General features: G+C 48.2%; 2 protein-coding genes across 3 annotated transcripts in view; one reads left to right on the top strand and one right to left on the bottom strand.

Moving 5' to 3' along the window:
• Positions 1-1,440, bottom strand: part of LOC131567086 (uncharacterized) — a 29,542-nt gene extending 28,102 nt beyond the window's left edge. Inside the window, exon 1 of the mRNA XM_058818557.1 lies at positions 1,297-1,440. Coding sequence (XP_058674540.1) covers positions 1,297-1,440 — 144 coding nt within the window. The remainder of the gene's footprint in view (positions 1-1,296) is intronic.
• A 3,489-nt stretch (positions 1,441-4,929) lies between these two features.
• SKI (SKI proto-oncogene) overlaps positions 4,930-16,934 on the top strand; it is a 102,059-nt gene continuing 90,054 nt past the window's right edge. Inside the window, exons 1-2 of one of the 2 annotated variants that reach the window (XM_058818645.1) lie at positions 4,930-5,604; positions 5,714-6,635. In XM_058818645.1, the coding sequence (XP_058674628.1) occupies positions 5,724-6,635 (912 nt within the window). In that variant the 5' untranslated portion in view covers positions 4,930-5,604; positions 5,714-5,723. Of the gene's footprint in view, positions 6,636-16,934 lie in introns of both variants that reach the window. The other variant, XM_058818644.1, reaches the window with a different exon arrangement.

The raw sequence follows: 16,934 nt of genomic DNA, 5'->3' as shown, positions 1-16,934 counted from the left end.
GAAAGGTGTGCTGTAAATAGTTGACTTTACTATTAATTAAAAAAAACCCCACCTATTTTAGTAGTTATGAGTCTATTGCTGACCTCAGACAGCAAAATTTTTGTTTGTTCATCTTAACTCTGACTGATTCTTGAAACTTTTTTTGGTGACTTTTTAGATATCTTAAATTCACTTATTTCAGTGCATATCTCAGAGAAATATGTACAAAAAGAAGTGGTGTCTTTTAAATAAATGTTTCAAGATTAATTTTGGCTGAAAAGATAATTAGATCATATTTGTGAAATAATTTTCTGTAAGTGGATATGCATGTTGATGAAAAATTGAAATATTTGAATGAAAAAGACCACCTGGCTCTCAGATAATCCTTTCCAACAGAGAGTTTGAAACCTTATTCCTCAGGTTCTGGCTAGTTTGGCATTCCCCAGTTTCACTGTAATTGATCAGTTAAAATCATGAGTTTGATAAATGATAATCTCTAAAGGAAAAGAGGGCAGGAAATATCCTGGCCACGCAGAAATTGTTTTACTTGTGTCACAATTAGCAATGACTATGTACAGCACAAGCGTGGAGCAAGTGGAAATTGGCTGCTCCCAGGGCTGTGCTGTCTAATGTGAGCTGCAGCAGGAATTTTGACGTGTCACATTCGCACCCACGCTCCCCCCGTTCCTTCTTCACAACGTTCACAATAGGCCCTTCCCAAACGTTTTGTCAAATAGCTGCAATGTGCAGCACAGCCCTTGCTAATCCTGCTCTCCCCGAGCAGGCAGGCAGTGAGAAGCAGAGGGGGCTGGGGGGAGCACACTCCTCTGCGTGTGTGCAAACACAGCACAAACATCCCCCCAGCCCGGGGGACGTGCACACGGTGGGACCCGGTGCTGGGGAGAGGCACCGAGGGAAGGCGGTGGGGAGGGAGGAGAAGTGCCTGTTAAATATGGAAAATGGAGTCTGCTTTTTGTTCTGGGCCTTTGGAATCTGTGGGTGGATTGGAACTGGCAGGCAGGGAGCAAACACCCACCCACCATAGGGCTGTGTGGTTCAGAAGTTTACAAGAGTGTTTGTGTTCCAGGAGCTGTTGGCCTTGAAGCCAATGGAGAGGGGGAGGAGAAGAGGGAGAGAGTGAGAAAAACACTGTGGTGTTAGGGCCCTTCCTCGGAGATATTTTTCCCCTCTCCTTTCTCCAGATCCAGGGCTTTGGAACTGGAGCAAGACCGACTGGGGGACAGATGAATCTGATTTTAAGATGCAGCGGATCACAGTCCGTCACGGAGAGGCAGAGACTTGAGAAGCCACTGGCACCTTAATGCCACATGACAGCTCCCATGGCTCCCCCTTCTCCTGCCCTGCTGCTCTTTGGTTCTGCAGAGCCCGGGGGATGTAGAGACGTGGAAGTTTTGCTGTGCTGTTACTGCAGGAGTTGAAGTTTGATTTCTGTCCCGTCATGGCTTTCGGTTTGGAAGCTGCCACTCCAATTGCTCACTGTCTGAGTATTGCAGATACAGAAACTGAGGCACAGAGAGACTGAGCAACTTGCCCAAGGCAACAGGAAATCTGTGGGAGATCTGGAATAGACCCCAGATGTCCTGAGTTTTCTGTCTTAACCACAAGACCATCCTTCCTGTCTTTTTGGTAGTCCCCTCTGCTTCAGGAATTCCATTTACGAATTCCACCCAGAAACAATCTGCTGCATGATCCAGTGATTTACTTGCATTAAAAAGTCATTTGGAAGAGAAAATGGCACCTCTCTGAAAATGAACTGCAGCTACTGCTTGCTGTCCTTTCTTTCTAGGGGATAAAGAAGAGGGAGTGAAAAAAACAACCCAGCTTCCAGAGCTGAGAAGCTTTTCCATTGCTATCCAAACTTCCTGCAGGCATTAGTTTGGTTCTTTAAAAGAAGCAGGAACTCCATATGTGATGTTTGAGTTTATCTGGCCATTTATATTTTAGTGGATTATAAAAAGGCCTGAAACTGCACTAAATCCATGTAGGGAGTGATCCTGCTGCTGGTCCCCATTGTATCCGCGTGTCTCTGGTGACAGTCTGGTCAAGTGCCACAGCCCTGGGGGAATTCACTGTGTGTCTGCTGCTTCTCCCTTGTCACAGGCACAGCCAGAGCTTCTCCAGGAGGAGGCTGAATGCTGGGAGGGGTTTTCATTCTACCAAAGCACACCCTTCAGTTTGGACACGGTGCTGTGGATGGATGTCCCTCATATTAACAAAAGGTACCATATTCCTCATGTACCTTCTGAGGAATATAATTTAAAAATGATTCTTAATTAAGACCTTTGATTATCCTGTTACTCAGTGAGGAATATGCCTAGCTCTGCTTTCTCTTAGCATAAGGAATCAACAAGGACTGTATGGCCTAGATTGTTAAACCCCATCTTTAGACCTTGGTATTGTGATAATATCTGAAAATTCCACTGATGGATCAGCAAATCCTCCTGTGATGGATTGTATAGGCAGAAACTTCAAGGGTCCTTCCTTCTTGCCACCAGTGCCTTTCTATTAAAGCAATTTGGTGGAGATCCTCCAAGAGTCTTCTCTGAGCAGATGAAGACACAGCTGCTGACCTGGACCAACGTGTTTGGTTCTTGCCTCTTCTGAAGGCATTTAGCACTTTGAGGGTTGATGTCCAAGGTGTGTATGTGAGAGTGGGCTCCTCTCTGGGGAAATGCTGACTTAGGGGCAAGGTCAAAGCTCTTATACAACTCTTACACCTTTTTCCTTTATTCTGAATAGGATTTCAGAATACAAAATTACAAATAAAACACAAGAGCTTGGTGTGTGTCCTGCCCCATTACAATGAGTCTGAGTAAATCACAGTGGGTTTGTTTTCCAATTGCTCTTTTAAGCACTGTTTGGATATTTGTCTGTTTGCTCCTCCTCTTTTGTCCCAATGTGTTTTTTCTGCTGTTCCACTGCCATGAACTCTTCCAGAGTTCTGTCCAAAATTCAGTGTCTGTGTCCCTCAGTCACACTCTATGGATGAGCAGGGCTTAAAGGCCTTGTTGCATTACAAACACTATTAACAATTGTGCTGGTGTGAAAGTGCTCCCCAGCCCTTTTTGGCACACAGTTGACAGAGCTCTGACATAACAGTGGAAACCTTTTCAGCTTGTTCCTTAATGGTGATGCTAAGTGGTGATTGAAATGTTTGTTAGAATTCTGGGTGTGCAGTTCATGGAAAATGGGAGAAGACACAGGTTTTTTGCTTTGAAATTTGATATTAATAGAAAGTATTATCATCTTGCTCCTGACCTGAATAATAAATCCATAATGGAGTTGGCAGTGCTGCTGGGCAGTGGGTGCCCATGCCCTGGGCAGTGGGTGTCTGTGCCATGGTCAGTGATGTCCATGCCATGGTCAGTGACTGTCGATACCCTGGTCAGTGGTCAGTGATTCCCGTGCCCTGGTCAGCGGTGTCCGTGCCCTGGTCAGCAGTCAGTGATGCCCGTGTCCTGGTCAGTGGTCAGTGGTGTCCGTGCCCTGGTCAGCGGTGTCCGTGTCCTGGTCAGTGGTCAGTGGTGTCCATGCCCTGGTCAGCGGTGTCCGTGTCCTGGTCAGTGGTCAGTGGTCAGTGGTGTCCATGCCCTGGTCAGCGGTGTCCGTGCCCCGGCCGCGGTGGTGCGGGGCGGTCGCGGTGATCTCTCATCGGTCGGTAGAGGGCGCCCGTCCCCGCCGTGCGGGGGGCGCTCCGTGCCCCGGACACTCCGGACAGCCCCGGACAGAAGGACAGCCCCGGACAGTCCGGACACACCGGACAGCCCCGGACACTCCGGACACACCGGACAGAAGGACAGCCCCGGACAGTCCGGACACACCGGACAGCCCCGGCCCGCGGGTGGGAGCCCAGGAGCCGACCCGCCTGTGTGCCAGCAGCGTGGCCTTAGTGCTGCCTCTGCCTTCCTGCTCCAGCGAGGGCTCGGACAGCCCCAGCCCTTGCCCCTGCCCCTGCCCACCCGCGCTGCGGTTGCGCCTCTCGCTCCTTCCACGCGTTGAGCGTCGCCTGTGGGTGGAAGGAACGTGTGACGTGTGCGGGAGGGGGGAACATATGTGTGTAGGGAGAGGGGAGCACACGTGTGTCGGGACAGGGAAGCACACGTGTAGCGCTCGGTGGGTTGGGGGCTCCGGTGTCCCGTGGCGCCCCGAGGATGCGCTCCCGTCCCGCGCGGTTGTCGCCCCTCAGTTGCGCTCTCACGCCTGTGATTGCCGTCGGCGCGGGGCGTGTGCCCGCAGTTGACGCTGGGCAGGGCGCCGTGAGTGCTCGCACACGCTCCGTGTCCGTGCGAGCGCGACCAGCGCCGCTCCCCGCGCCTGTTCCATTTCAGCGCTGCCAGAAATCCAGCGGCGAGAGGGAAAAAGCCCTCGCCCTACCGCCCCTCCTTGGCGGCGCGGCGGTCCGTGAACCCAGCAGTTTATCCTCCCCCCGCTCCCTCCCTCGCCGGCGCTGCCGCCGGGGCCGCGCCGCGCGCCCGCCCGTGCAGCGGCTCGGCTCGGCTCGGTTCGGCTCGGCTGAGCTCGGCACGGTTCGGCTTGGCTCGGTTCGGCACCACTCAGCACAGCTCGGCTCGGTTCGGTTCGGCTCGGCTGGACTCGGCACATCCCAGCTCGGTTCGGCTCGGCGCGGCTGGGCTTGGATCAGCTCGGTTGTGCTCGGCGCGGCCGGGCTCGGTTGGACCGGCTCGGCTCAGCTCGGCCCGGCTGATCCCGACACATCCCGGCCGGTCTGGGCGCAGCGCGAAGGGGGAGGCGGGCGCTGTTCCTGGAAGAGCCCGGCCCGGGGAGTTGGTCACATTCTTGGCCGGGATTCAATGACTGAGGCAGACACCAACAAACAGAGGGGGGGAGGCGGAGGGCGGGAGGCTGAGCCCGCCTGCATTAGCTCAGCTCTCAGGCACTCTCAGTCACTGCTGGAAAGAGGAGCTGGGAGGATGTGCGCGCTCTCACCGCGGCTCCCCACGGCACAACGAGAGCACCGGCAGAAATAAGGGAAGGAAGGCGAACCGCGAGCCGAGGAGCCCTCCCAGGCCGAGCAGAGGGAGCTCGAGGGGCAGCGGAGCCGCTCTTTGCCCGTGCGGAGCCCCCGCGCCGCTTTGGCTCTGCCGGAGATCTGGGCCTTTTCTCCTGCGTTGTTCCTTCCACAGAGCGAGCGTGCTGCCTCCTCCTGCTTTTTACTTTCCTCCCCCGCGCCTTCCCTCGGTGGATATGGACAGAAGGGGGATCACTGCAGAGAAGCAGCAGCCGCCAGAACATATTTGAGCCCCGGGTGCTCGGAGCGTGGCACAGACTTTTTGTGTTTCTGTGGGTGGTGTGTGTGTGTGTGTATGTGTGTGTGTGTGTGAGTGAGTGTGTGTGTGTGTGTGTGTGTTGGAGGTGTGGGAGGAGGGATTGGTTTGCCTGGGGGTTGGCTGAGGGGGTGAGTGCTCGGATGAAGACCTCTTTTTGCCGTGATTCTGTGCTCCATCGGGGCAGCTTGGAGACTTGGAGGGATTGAAATTGTAACGCGAAGCAAGAGGAAAGAAAGAAGAGAGAGACACGCATACAAAAGGATTTATTTCCTCTCCGTTAGTGGATTGCTGAGTGAGAAGGAGGAAAAACACAAGGGTGGGTTGTTTTATTTTGTTAATATTTTTTCCTTTAAAAAAATCCCTTAAGTGGATTTGCACCAGGGTGGAAGATAATTGGGGATTTTTGCTGTTTGTTTTGGGAATAGAAACTAAAAAATGGAGACTGTAAGTAGAAGCAGCTTCCAGCCTCATCCAGGACTGCAGAAGACCTTGGAACAGTTTCATCTGAGCTCTATGAGCTCCCTGGGTGGCCCTGCTGCTTTCTCAGCACGATGGGCACAGGAGATGTACAAGAAAGACAATGGCAAAGACCCAGCGGAACCTGTACTTCATCTGCCCCCGATCCAGCCTCCTCCAGTCATGCCTGGTCCCTTCTTCATGCCCTCGGACAGATCCACGGAGAGGTGCGAGACCATCCTGGAAGGGGAAACCATCTCCTGCTTCGTGGTGGGCGGAGAGAAGCGGCTTTGCTTGCCCCAGATCCTGAACTCGGTGCTCAGGGACTTCTCCCTGCAGCAGATTAATTCGGTGTGTGATGAGCTACATATTTACTGCTCCAGATGCACTGCTGACCAGCTGGAAATCCTCAAAGTCATGGGCATCCTGCCCTTCTCCGCTCCTTCCTGCGGGCTCATCACGAAAACTGATGCTGAGAGGCTTTGTAACGCCTTGCTTTATGGTGGCACCTATCCTCCCCACTGCAAGAAGGAATTCTCTAGCACAATTGAGCTGGAGCTCACGGAGAAGAGCTTCAAGGTGTATCATGAGTGCTTTGGGAAGTGTAAGGGACTCCTGGTGCCAGAGCTTTACAGTAACCCCAGCGCAGCCTGCATCCAGTGCTTGGACTGCAGGCTCATGTACCCACCTCACAAATTTGTGGTCCACTCTCACAAATCGCTGGAAAACAGGACTTGCCACTGGGGCTTTGACTCTGCAAACTGGAGATCCTATATCCTCCTCAGCCAGGATTATACTGGGAAAGAGGAGAAAGCTAGACTGGGCCAGCTCTTAGATGAAATGAAAGAAAAATTTGACTATAACAACAAATACAAGAGGAAAGCCCCCCGGGTAAGTGGTGCCTGTAATTTTAAAGGGGGCGGGGGGAATTTCGGTAACGTTCATCGTTATACCCAAATTGTTACCAGCTGCTTTTCCTTGGAGTCATTTTGCAATTTTAATCGTGTTCTCCATTCTCCCCGCGTGTGTGGAGGAGCAGTGCTCGAGATGGCACCTCTGTTTCTCTGCTTGTGTTCTGACCGCGGTGGTTGGAGTTTGTTTAAATTACGTACGTGTATTTGTATATTTTACTATGTGTGGACCTTGATCTTTGAAGCCCATCACGCTGCCCCAGACTTTATCTGGCAGTGCCTGATTTCGGGTCTGTAAGGGCTTCTTCACTCTGGGGTCGAGGCAAGGAAGAAGGCAGAAAAAGGGAACAGGTACCGATGGCTCCAGACACAAGTCCGTGCACTTTTCTGGTCGATGGAGTGTGGCCAGGGATGGACGTGCGGGCTGAGTGCTCTCGATGCTTGTATGGAAATAAAATGTGCCTGTTAAGAAAAAAAAATTGTGCCGGTAGTGCAGGTTACTGATTTATAGATGAAGTGTTCAGAACGTGAATGGAGAAGTTCCTGCTTTTAAAGTATCCCTGCGGAGCCTAAATTTCCCCAGCAGACAGGCTTTTGTATATTGGATTATGTATACATCCAGCAAATGACTCTGTCTAGGGCCAGCTGCAGCAGCTCCTTGAGGTGTTCCGTGCCGTGCTGAGCCAGACAGCTCAAGCACATTTTTTTTTTTTTAGGTGCCACTTGTTTTTCTTTCAGTCTGAGCTGCCTTTAGATCCCAGAATCCCTGGTGTGTGGGTGGGAGCTGCCTTGGCATCTGGCAGCGGTCCTGCTCCATGGGCAGCGGTGCCGCAAGGCCGTGGGGACTCACAGACACCGGCACGTCTGTCTGGCTCCTGCCCTGGTGCCACTGGCTGGGGATGAGCAATTGTGCTTCCTGCTCCTTCCCCCGGTGCGAGGGCAAAACAAACTCCCGATCCCGAGTTCTCCCCTGCAGGTTTGTTATTCGGGCTCTGCCTCGCTGTCAGAGATTGCCAAACTTTGGGGGTTTGTGTCTGGAGTGCAAGGGCAATGCACAAGCCTGGAAAAGAGAAGATGTTTAAAGGTCACTGTGAAAATTTTGATTTAACTTACCAAATTCCTGTTTAAAGGGGTAGACACACACTCTGACTAAGATAGAGTTGTACTCTATCTTTTTTTTATTTATAAAAAACGTGCTACAAAAATATCCAAGCAAACCCCAGATTTTTTAAAAAATATGCTATGCAAACAGTACAATAATTCCACAACCAGTATAGGAGGCCTAGCAGCCCATCTGACCGGGCTGCACACTTCTGGATTAAGGAGCCGAGTCTGACTCTTCCAGTTTCTCTCCTGGCCCCCGGCTCAGTCCTTGTCCTCACCCCTCCTCTTCCTCCCCGGCGTGTCAGGACGCTGTGACAAAGCTGGGCTGTAATGAGGCACATTATCCCCGTGGTTGGAGGTGGATGTGTTTTTAATGGCTTGTCTATTCTCCGTCAGTCATGTGCCGAGATGGAATGGTGGGGTAGATCTACATGGATGTGAGAGGAGAATATGGCTCTCAAACTGGAGACATTTTCATGCTAGGAAAGGAATTGAATTTTCTAGGGCATGCTTCGTTTGGGAAGTAAAATGAAGAAATCTCCACGTTGTTGTTGTAGAAAGGTCCTGTTCCCCTGAGTTGGTCATTTCAAGAGTTTAAAATGAGTGTTAGTAGAGAAGTGCTTTCCTTTTCTTGCAAGGCTTTTTCAGTGTTCTCTTCAGCTGCATCCTTTATCCAACACCTCAGGCGAGGCTGCAGAAGGAGAACAAGCAAAGGTTACTAAACCTTGGCTGCGCCTCGGTTTTTTTGGGGACCCTTTCATAGGTCCTAGTTCAGAACATGAGAAACACTTCCCTCAGCCCCCAAAATCTGCCTGGAATGCAAAGTGAATTGAAGATACCTAATAGTGAATGCCAAAAATTGTGTGAGGAAATGGTGGCCATCTATTTTCTGGAAAATTTTGCCAGAAATCCATCATGAAATGCTAAAGTCTCCTGTATAAATTCATTTGGAAGGTGGCAAGGAGTGAGGTGGGGAAGAATGGTGTGTGCTCAGACTATGGAGTAGGGAAAACAGAATGTTTTACCTCATATTAAGTTCCAAGGCCTTCAGGACTCTTGGGTTAAAGCAGTGCAGTCCTGAGGAGACCCTGACGGTGCTGGCAGAGTTCTGTACTCTTATCCTTCCTTTTCCTGAAGTCTTTTTCCATTGGGCTCAGCCAACGGATATCATATGCTAAGGTCATTTGTGTTGTAGCAGTGTGTGTGGATAATTACGGAGAGATTTAATCAGGCTCTAAGATTGGTAGGCTGTGGCCAGGGGCAAGTAACATTGGAGTAAAGTTTAGATGCCTGGTGAGGAAGTGACAGGATGGTCCCATTCCGTGTGTGTCAGATCCTGTGTGGGTTTTGTGTGTCTGTGGGGCTCTGGCTGTCTGGGGATGAAAGGGTGAAGCACATGTGTCTTTGTGGTGGGCTTCCTTTTTGATGTAGATCTCAGCTTTGCTTTGTTCTGTTTCATACAGAGGTGTTCATGTGCCATAAGCTGCTGTGTCAGATATTGGGTTTTCTGCTTTCAGGAGTGACCTTTTTCGCAGTTTCTCAATTTATTTATTTCTGTGTGTGTGTACACACACATTGCTTTGTGTGGTGTGTTTCCCCTGGGGCTCTGGTAGTATGTTGGTAGCATGGGATGCATATGACCAATTTTATGGCTGTTTAGGCAGCAGTGAGTGTTTTGACCTTTTCATGTGTCTCCATGAGGTTTCTGTGATGAGGTCTGGAGATTTCTGCCAGCACAGCTCTGCCTTTTAAGGGTCTGACTTAAATGGAGGAGCTGGGTTGGCACAAGCCCCTGGTGCAGATTCAGCATAGTGGCAGAACTGCCTTTTTTTCTCTCTTTTTTTCTTTCCTTTTCATTTTTTTTCCTTGGTGTGATTTTAAAGCCGTGCTAAAGGCGTAGCTTTTCCTAGATATTTCATTCCCAGTGCATATTTCTCTCTACATCAAGTATCTGTAGTGATATCCATCCTTCTGTAGGAGATGGATGTGTGGATGCTGAGATCTCCTCTCTCTGTCAGCCCTGTTGGTTGAACAAGACTCCTGTTGCATTGTCTTGCCACTTGCAGAGGAACCCTTTGTCCAGACCTGTGTGAAGTCAGCAAAGGGTCCTAACCAAAAGCTGGAGGGAGTTGTGACAGCTGGGGCTCCCCACTAGAGCAGAGACCAAAAAGGCCTCAGTCACATTCCTTACACTGTTCTAAAATTTTGGTTTTTATATCCTCTTGTTCATGCTTGGATGAGTAACTGACCTCCCATAGGGTCTGTCACCTTGATGCCACTTCCCAAAGCTCTTTCTTCTCTCGAGCTGTGTAACTTCTCCATTTTACTGACTTTGTGTCCTTCTCTGGGTGTTCCACCTTCCCATGCAGGGTTTGTTGTGCTTCGCTTTCTCTGCACCAGCACAGCTTTTACTTGGGTGGGTGTCCTGTTTCCCTGCCTGTCTCATCTCATCCACCATTACTGCTGTGGAGCACAACCAAGAGAAATTCTGGGGTATTTCTAGAAATTCAAAATGTGAATAACCTGATGGGGTTGCAAAACAGGGTCCTAGAAATCCAGCATGAGTGCCAAAGCCTTTTCTTGGGCTCAGCCCCTGGTGCGTGCTCTCCTGTGGGACCGAGGTGGCCTCGGTCTGTCTGTGGCACTGCTCTCCAGTCACTCTGTGTGACAGCCAGCTCCCTGCTTGCCTCACATCAGGATGCTGCACTCACACAGAATGAGTTCAGACGCAGCCCTGAAGGCTTCGTTGGTTGCTATTTCCAGAAGAGCAGGGTGGGTTCAGCTCTGTCTATTTTGAACCCTTTTTCTCCAATACTGAACCGAGCAACGTTTGAGGGCACTTTGAGATTCCCCACCCGTGTGCCAGACGTGCACCCTGGGCAGGACTGGCTGTGAGCAGGGCCCAGGAGAGGCAGAGCTGTCCTTGCACGCGTGTGAGCACACCCACACACCCAGCGCTGCCGTGTTCCCACGGTTCGAGTCCCAGCAGCACTTCTATGAAGTAGCTGGAAGCCAGGAGCAGCATTCTGGGTACTGACACACAAATGAGCACATGAGGCCTCCCACTTTATTTCACAATGCCTCCCAACCCAGCGCTGCCACAACATGCAGCTCGCTCAGCTGGAGGAAGGTTTAGCCAGGTCAAGTGTGCAGCAGAATCAAAGAACCCAAATTGCTGCGAGTGGGGCAGCTGCGGGTGGAGGGAGGACGTGGGCTTTTAGGTGCTGCCCAGGGCTTGCTGTGCTGTGCTTTATGGCCACCTGAAAGGCTGCAGGAGTGGAGCTGGAATTTGTGTCTTATCCTACAGTTCTGCCTTCTGGCAGTAGGAACCTTTATTTGTTAGTGGGTATGTCCTGTGGTGGGTGCAGCAGAGCGATTCTGAGTTGTGATGTTCAGACTGCAGGATGGCTTTATTCCTCTTGGTAGAAACTGATGGGAAAAATACTGTTGCAAAATTTTGTCCTGACAACTGGGAGTTCAGTTGTTTGCCCATGGAATGTTGAAGTCGTGTGTAAAAATTTAGAAGTCTCTATAACAAAAACATTGCTGTCTTAGGGCAGTAGTTTAGTTCAGAAGTCTTTCACAGCTTAAAAGTTGAACTTCAAAAGTGACACCAGCTTGAATGAAATCCCGTGTACCCAGGGAGAGGACGGTGTTTAGCAAACATCAGCAGTTTCTTCCCAGGCATGCAAACAGTTTTACAGATGTTGTAGATTGAGAACAAAGCAGCAGGTACGTGCATGTGTGTTGGACAAAGAGTTTGCTGCCAGTGATCTCATGGTGTTGAGTCAACCACAGCTCTCTCTTGCTCCAGAAGAGTTCCTAAGTTCCTCAAGTCAGTTCTCTTGAATTAGGGTGGGAATTATATGCAATCTCTGCTTTTGAAAAAATATTTAAACCTCTGCCTCTCCCTCCATTGTCTGGGCTGTCTCACTTGCCTCTCCATTTCTGTGGTTTCAGGCTTGGGCGTGTGTCCTGCCCAAACAGTAGCACGCTTTGAAGATGCGTGTAAACACGGCTTCATTTTTGGATGTGCTGGGAGCCTGACACCTGGTCCCTGGCAGGCTGAGAGCCTGGTTATCGCTGGCTGGGGCTGCCTGACCCGGCAGGGTGTGTTTGCACTTGCTGAGAGGCGCCTTTGCATCGGTGTTGTAAAAGCATCTGGAGGCGTCTGCGCCAGGCTGCTCCCAGCGTGTCCGGGCAGCGCAGCAGGGCTGCAGCCTCTCCTTGCTTATCTGCACCCCAGGCACCAGCTCTGCCAGGGCAGGGCCTCCAGGGCACAGCCACGGCCTCTGGCTATCTGCAGTGTCCAGTCTGACCAAAACTCACTCTGTGTTCATCTCCTGATTTCACACAAGTGAAGGGTTTGAGTGGCCCCAGTGAAGGGCTGGCTCTTACTGGGGATTGAACTCACATCGCTGGCTCAGCTGGCCAGGCTGCTTTGCCATCACATGAGGAGCTGTGTCTCCATGTGTGCAGTACTAAGGCACAGATTATGTTTTTCATGTTTGGCTTGGTTTGGTTGTTTTGGTTTAATTTTAAAGCACACTTTGGACTTGACTCTAATTCTTGTTTAAGAGGGAACCGTCATGGAAGAGTTACACCAAATCCAATAGGGGATCTTGGGAAAAAAGTAGACAAAAATGACTTATACTGGATTGTTGAGAATCTATTGATAGAATCCCTCAATTACTAGGCTGCTGATCTGTTTTAGCTGAGTGGCCATAGAGCACTTAATTCAAATTGATCTTCACATACAGGAAGCTTTACTTTAAAATGTAGAAATATTGCATGTTTTTGTTTGAAATCTGTCTATTAGAGCGTGTGTGTTAATGATACATTTTATCAGATAATATCTACTTTGTGTATGTTTTGTGTATCTGGGTAATGTGTATTATGTATTAATGAATCAGCACCAATTTTTTAATGCCATTCCACTCTGTCTCTAATACAAGCAGTGTATATTCTTGGAAAATAATTTCAGAAAAAATGTTCAGTGGTCCCTTCCCTTCTTCTTTACACCCTGTGCATTCTTGTATGCCTTAAATTTCATTGTCAGCATAGAGAATCAGACTCAGATCATCCCTGAAATCACCTGCTCTGGATCTTCTGGAACAGAGCAGGTTAATCTGAAGGTTTGGGGCTTTGGGGCCGGTTCTGCAGCTCCCACTCAAGAAATCAGCCCACAGTAATTGGAACCAGTTCACCCACAAACCACAGCAGACTCGTGTGTATCAGGCTCCTTCCTGTGTGTTGGCTGGCAGAGAGCAGGGGCAGATCTGAACCAGAATGTCCCAGTGCTCAGGCACAGTGGCTGCACTAAGTTTAGCTGGATTTTACAGGACTGTGCTGAGATCCTGTAGTTCTGCTATTGCAGTGTTTTCATTTTGCTCATTAATGAGGATTTGGTGTAGAAGACATTTGGTGCTCTGATCCTGGTGAATTTCCTGAATGGGGCAACTGGGAGCTGGCTTCAGACTGAAAGAGTCCTGTCCTGTTGGTCACTACATGCAAGATCTGGTTTTAAGGTTGTGCTAGAGATCTACCATAGAGATCTTCTCTTCCTGTATTTAGGATTTGTCAGTTATTGTTTTTTATTTTATTTTTTATTAATGAAGAAATATATCTAAGGTTAGCATAAGGAGCAGCCTTTTCTGCAGGTGCAAATTCAAGGACCACGAGCTTGGCCTCGGAGTCCCATCAGGAGCAGGGATTGAGTGTGCAGCTTTCCTTGGCTGTGGGGAATCCTGCTGCCTGATAGAGGCTGGCCCCTCTGCACTGAGATAACGATTTTGCTTTGACTTTTGGTTGGATGAGGTGATGAAAACACTGATACTAATTTGAGCTCTGATCCTGTCAGTGTGTGATGGACAGAGCTCTTGTGGGAGCCAATGGGAATTCCCATGTGTGGAGCTGTTATCATCGCCTCCATCTATGGCTTGGTTGCTATCCTGTAAAATTAGGCTTCTCCAAGCACTGGATGCATATTAACACAGCCTGATAAGCTGCACAGACATATGTTCTGGGAAATAAGGCAGGTCCTGCCATCCCAACTCAGGCAGCCTTGTTCTAACAGTCCTGTTTAAAGTGTCAGGGAAAACGTGCACGAGGCTGGAGATTCTGTGTGTGTGTGTAAAAATTGCAGCATCATTCTGTAAGCTGGAGGTAAACAGCAAAGGAGCTAATCAATAACCTGGGCTCTGGCTTTGTTGTTTATTGATTTATGTACAGTTACCTTTGCACATGCTTTGTAGAAAATGGGACTTGTATGTTTGGGTTTCTGTAGTTTTTTCTTTAAAAAAAATGGAAGCTGTTTGTGTTTTGGTATGAGAATCAGTGCCACTGGAAGCACAAGGGCTGCTCAGCCTTTAAGGGTTAAAAGACAGCAGCAATATCCGCAAGATAAGGTAGAGGCTGGTGCTTTTCTTTTCCTGGGGAGGACTGCAGTGATGGATTCAGGGGCTGTGGTACCCTGTGCTTTGTTCCTCGCCCGCTGTTCACTCACTGGTATCGTTTTATAGAATAAGGTCATTGACTTGGATTGCTTCTTGGTTTCTCAACCCTTTTCACCAGCCAGTTTGTGTAATGTCTGTCTGAAGCATTGAGTAAGGGCATTGAAATAGCAGACAGGATATCAAGTGTTCGGAAGTCTGGGTTAAGTATAACAGACAGTTCTGGCTGCGAGAGGGGAGCAGCCCCTGGAGCTCCCTCGCTCAGGCTCTGTGCAAACACCAGAGCAGAGCTCTGCAGCCCTGCTCCAGCTCTTCCCCTGTTCCCTCCACACCCATATCATTAATGGTGTGTGGGTGCTCCTCTTTTCTAGATATGCCTTCCTTGTTTCTTAGTGGCGCAGAATTGTATGTAATAATGTCTCTTTCTAAGGATTACATAAGTTGAAGATGATTTCTCCACTGGGAGAATTATGCAAGTTTAAACTGAAATGTATTTAGAAAGCTTTTATGTGTGTGTTTTCTGACTCGCAATGCAGAGGGTGATTTATTTGCATCCTTAATTGAACAACATCTGTTGGGCTTGGAAGAAAAACCATTTCATATCTTTTCACTGTCACATCCTGCATTTTTATGAAGCCCTCTACCCCCTCCACTTCTCACATTACCTGTGTTCCAGGTGCTGATTTCCAGGTAGATCTCTCATGTGGTGTGGGATGTTCTGGGCTCTGCAGCATTCCTGATGCATGTCTGCTGCAGTGTTTGCTTTCACTTGTTGGATTTCAGACTCACACAATCACTGAGCCTGGAAAAAACCTCTGAGATCCTGAGTCCAGCCCCTGATCTCACCTGAACGCTGTGTAATGCTGCTCTTGGTGTGCCCTGACCATTTAGTGAGGAAGTTCCTGCTGCCCTTGAGCAAAATCAAGGTTTGGTCCCAGGAGAAGAAATCACTGCAGTCAAGAGCATTTATTGAACTTGAAGAGAGGGAAACAGCTCCTTGATCAGTGTGAGTTTCTGTGTGAGGCTCTTGTGGCACCTGTACCCTGCCAGAGGGTGCCCAGGCCAGCAGAGCTGCTCCTGCAGCTCCAGTGCCTTTGGGAGAGGCACTTTCTGTCCCTCCCTGTGACTTCTGCAGTGCTGCCCTCCTGGTGCTGGGAGCTGCTGTTTCCAGGGTCACAACATTCATTCTGCTGAGTAATAAAACATACAAGTTGCACAGGCATCCTGCTGCTTACCCACACAGAGGTTGTAATAGTACCAATTAGAAGCGGTGAATTACGTTAAGTAATTAAAAAACTAAGTATTCAATTTTTCTAGGTTCTGTATTTTTTCACCCTACAAAATTTTCAAGATTGTTCAGGTTTACCTGTTCATAGCAGTAAAATAAGTTTTATAGCTTTTACACAGAGTAGTGGGCTAAAAAAGGCAAAAATTACACAATATTAAGGATAAAATATGGTTTGATTTCAGTAACCATCACTGATGTAATGAATTTCAGACTTACACTTTTGTTAGTAAGAATTATATGTTAAACAGGCTTTTCTGAAGCACCATCATTCCACAATTGGAAAACTCATCTAAGTTGAAAGATAACAGTGTCATCAAAAAAAAAAAAAACAAAAAATTGCCATTTTTAACTCCCCACTGGCAGTTCCAGTTTATTCAGTGAATTATCTCACCTGTGCTGGTATAATTTAGAAATACTCCTTTGAAATAACTGTGTTTAGATGGTGCAGAGCTGCTGGGAGAAGTAAATCAACCTGAGAGCAGCCCAGACTGCAGCATCAGGTCCATCATTGATATTTCTTTGTGCCCATTCAGTCACTAATAAGAAACATGGCATGCAATGAGTCCTTGTCCTTAAACAGCCAAAGATTTCGTTTTATTTGGCTTTTTGCCCTTTTTTGCCACAACAGTGTAGTTTTTTGTAAAACCAGTGGAGCCAAATAACCTTTGGGCCCTTTGCAGTGGCAAACAGTGATAGAAGTGGAGTAAAGTGCTCTATTTTACTATCAGTGAATATGCAGAGCTACTACTCAAAGCCCTTGGCCCTCACAGCCTGCAAATTAGGTGCTCTTGTGCAAAAACCTTAATTTCTAAAAACATTTCTATGAAAATCTTTTTTTATAATGGATTCATTGATCATTCTCTTGCCCTGTTGATTCTAGAGCAAAGGTATTATGTAGGGGACTACTGAGTTCTGAAGGAAAAAATTAAATTATATTTTTATTATTGTGTAGTTTTATACTTTTATTATATAAATTTTTGATTACAAAATGAAACTAAATCAGTTATTTAGAGTATAACTGATTTATTTTGAGGGGAAGAAGAGGTAGAGGGAGTTGTCAGTGCCTTATCTACTATTTACATGTATTTGTTGTATGACTTGCTTCATTATTTATAGCATTAACTTATTATTGTGTCTTTTAAGTAAATTTGGTCTTTTTGCAGTTTTTGAGCAATTAACCTAGCTGTGATGGGGCTTGAAAGAATATCATCTGCACACCTGTTTAATGTTAAAGATGAGGCATTCAGTGCTTTGTGGCTTTAGCTTGAAATTCAAGTTGCTTTGAGTCATCCCTTTAGTCTTTTGTTTGGGTGGAAAAAAGGAGTGGCAGCAAAGGGCCTGCAGCTAAGAAATGAAAGAGTTGAATTAGGTTTTAGAAATGTTAGTCTTGGCATTTGGGCCATTTGCATTTGTAGAGATCGTCAGGCTTGCCTTT

This window comes from Ammospiza caudacuta, chromosome 22 (genome assembly GCF_027887145.1).
Source record: "Ammospiza caudacuta isolate bAmmCau1 chromosome 22, bAmmCau1.pri, whole genome shotgun sequence".
In the NCBI taxonomy this organism is placed as follows: Eukaryota; Metazoa; Chordata; class Aves; order Passeriformes; family Passerellidae; genus Ammospiza; species Ammospiza caudacuta.
The sequence above is the reverse complement of the archived record's forward strand: the minus strand, read 5'-3'. Positions and strand labels throughout refer to the sequence as shown.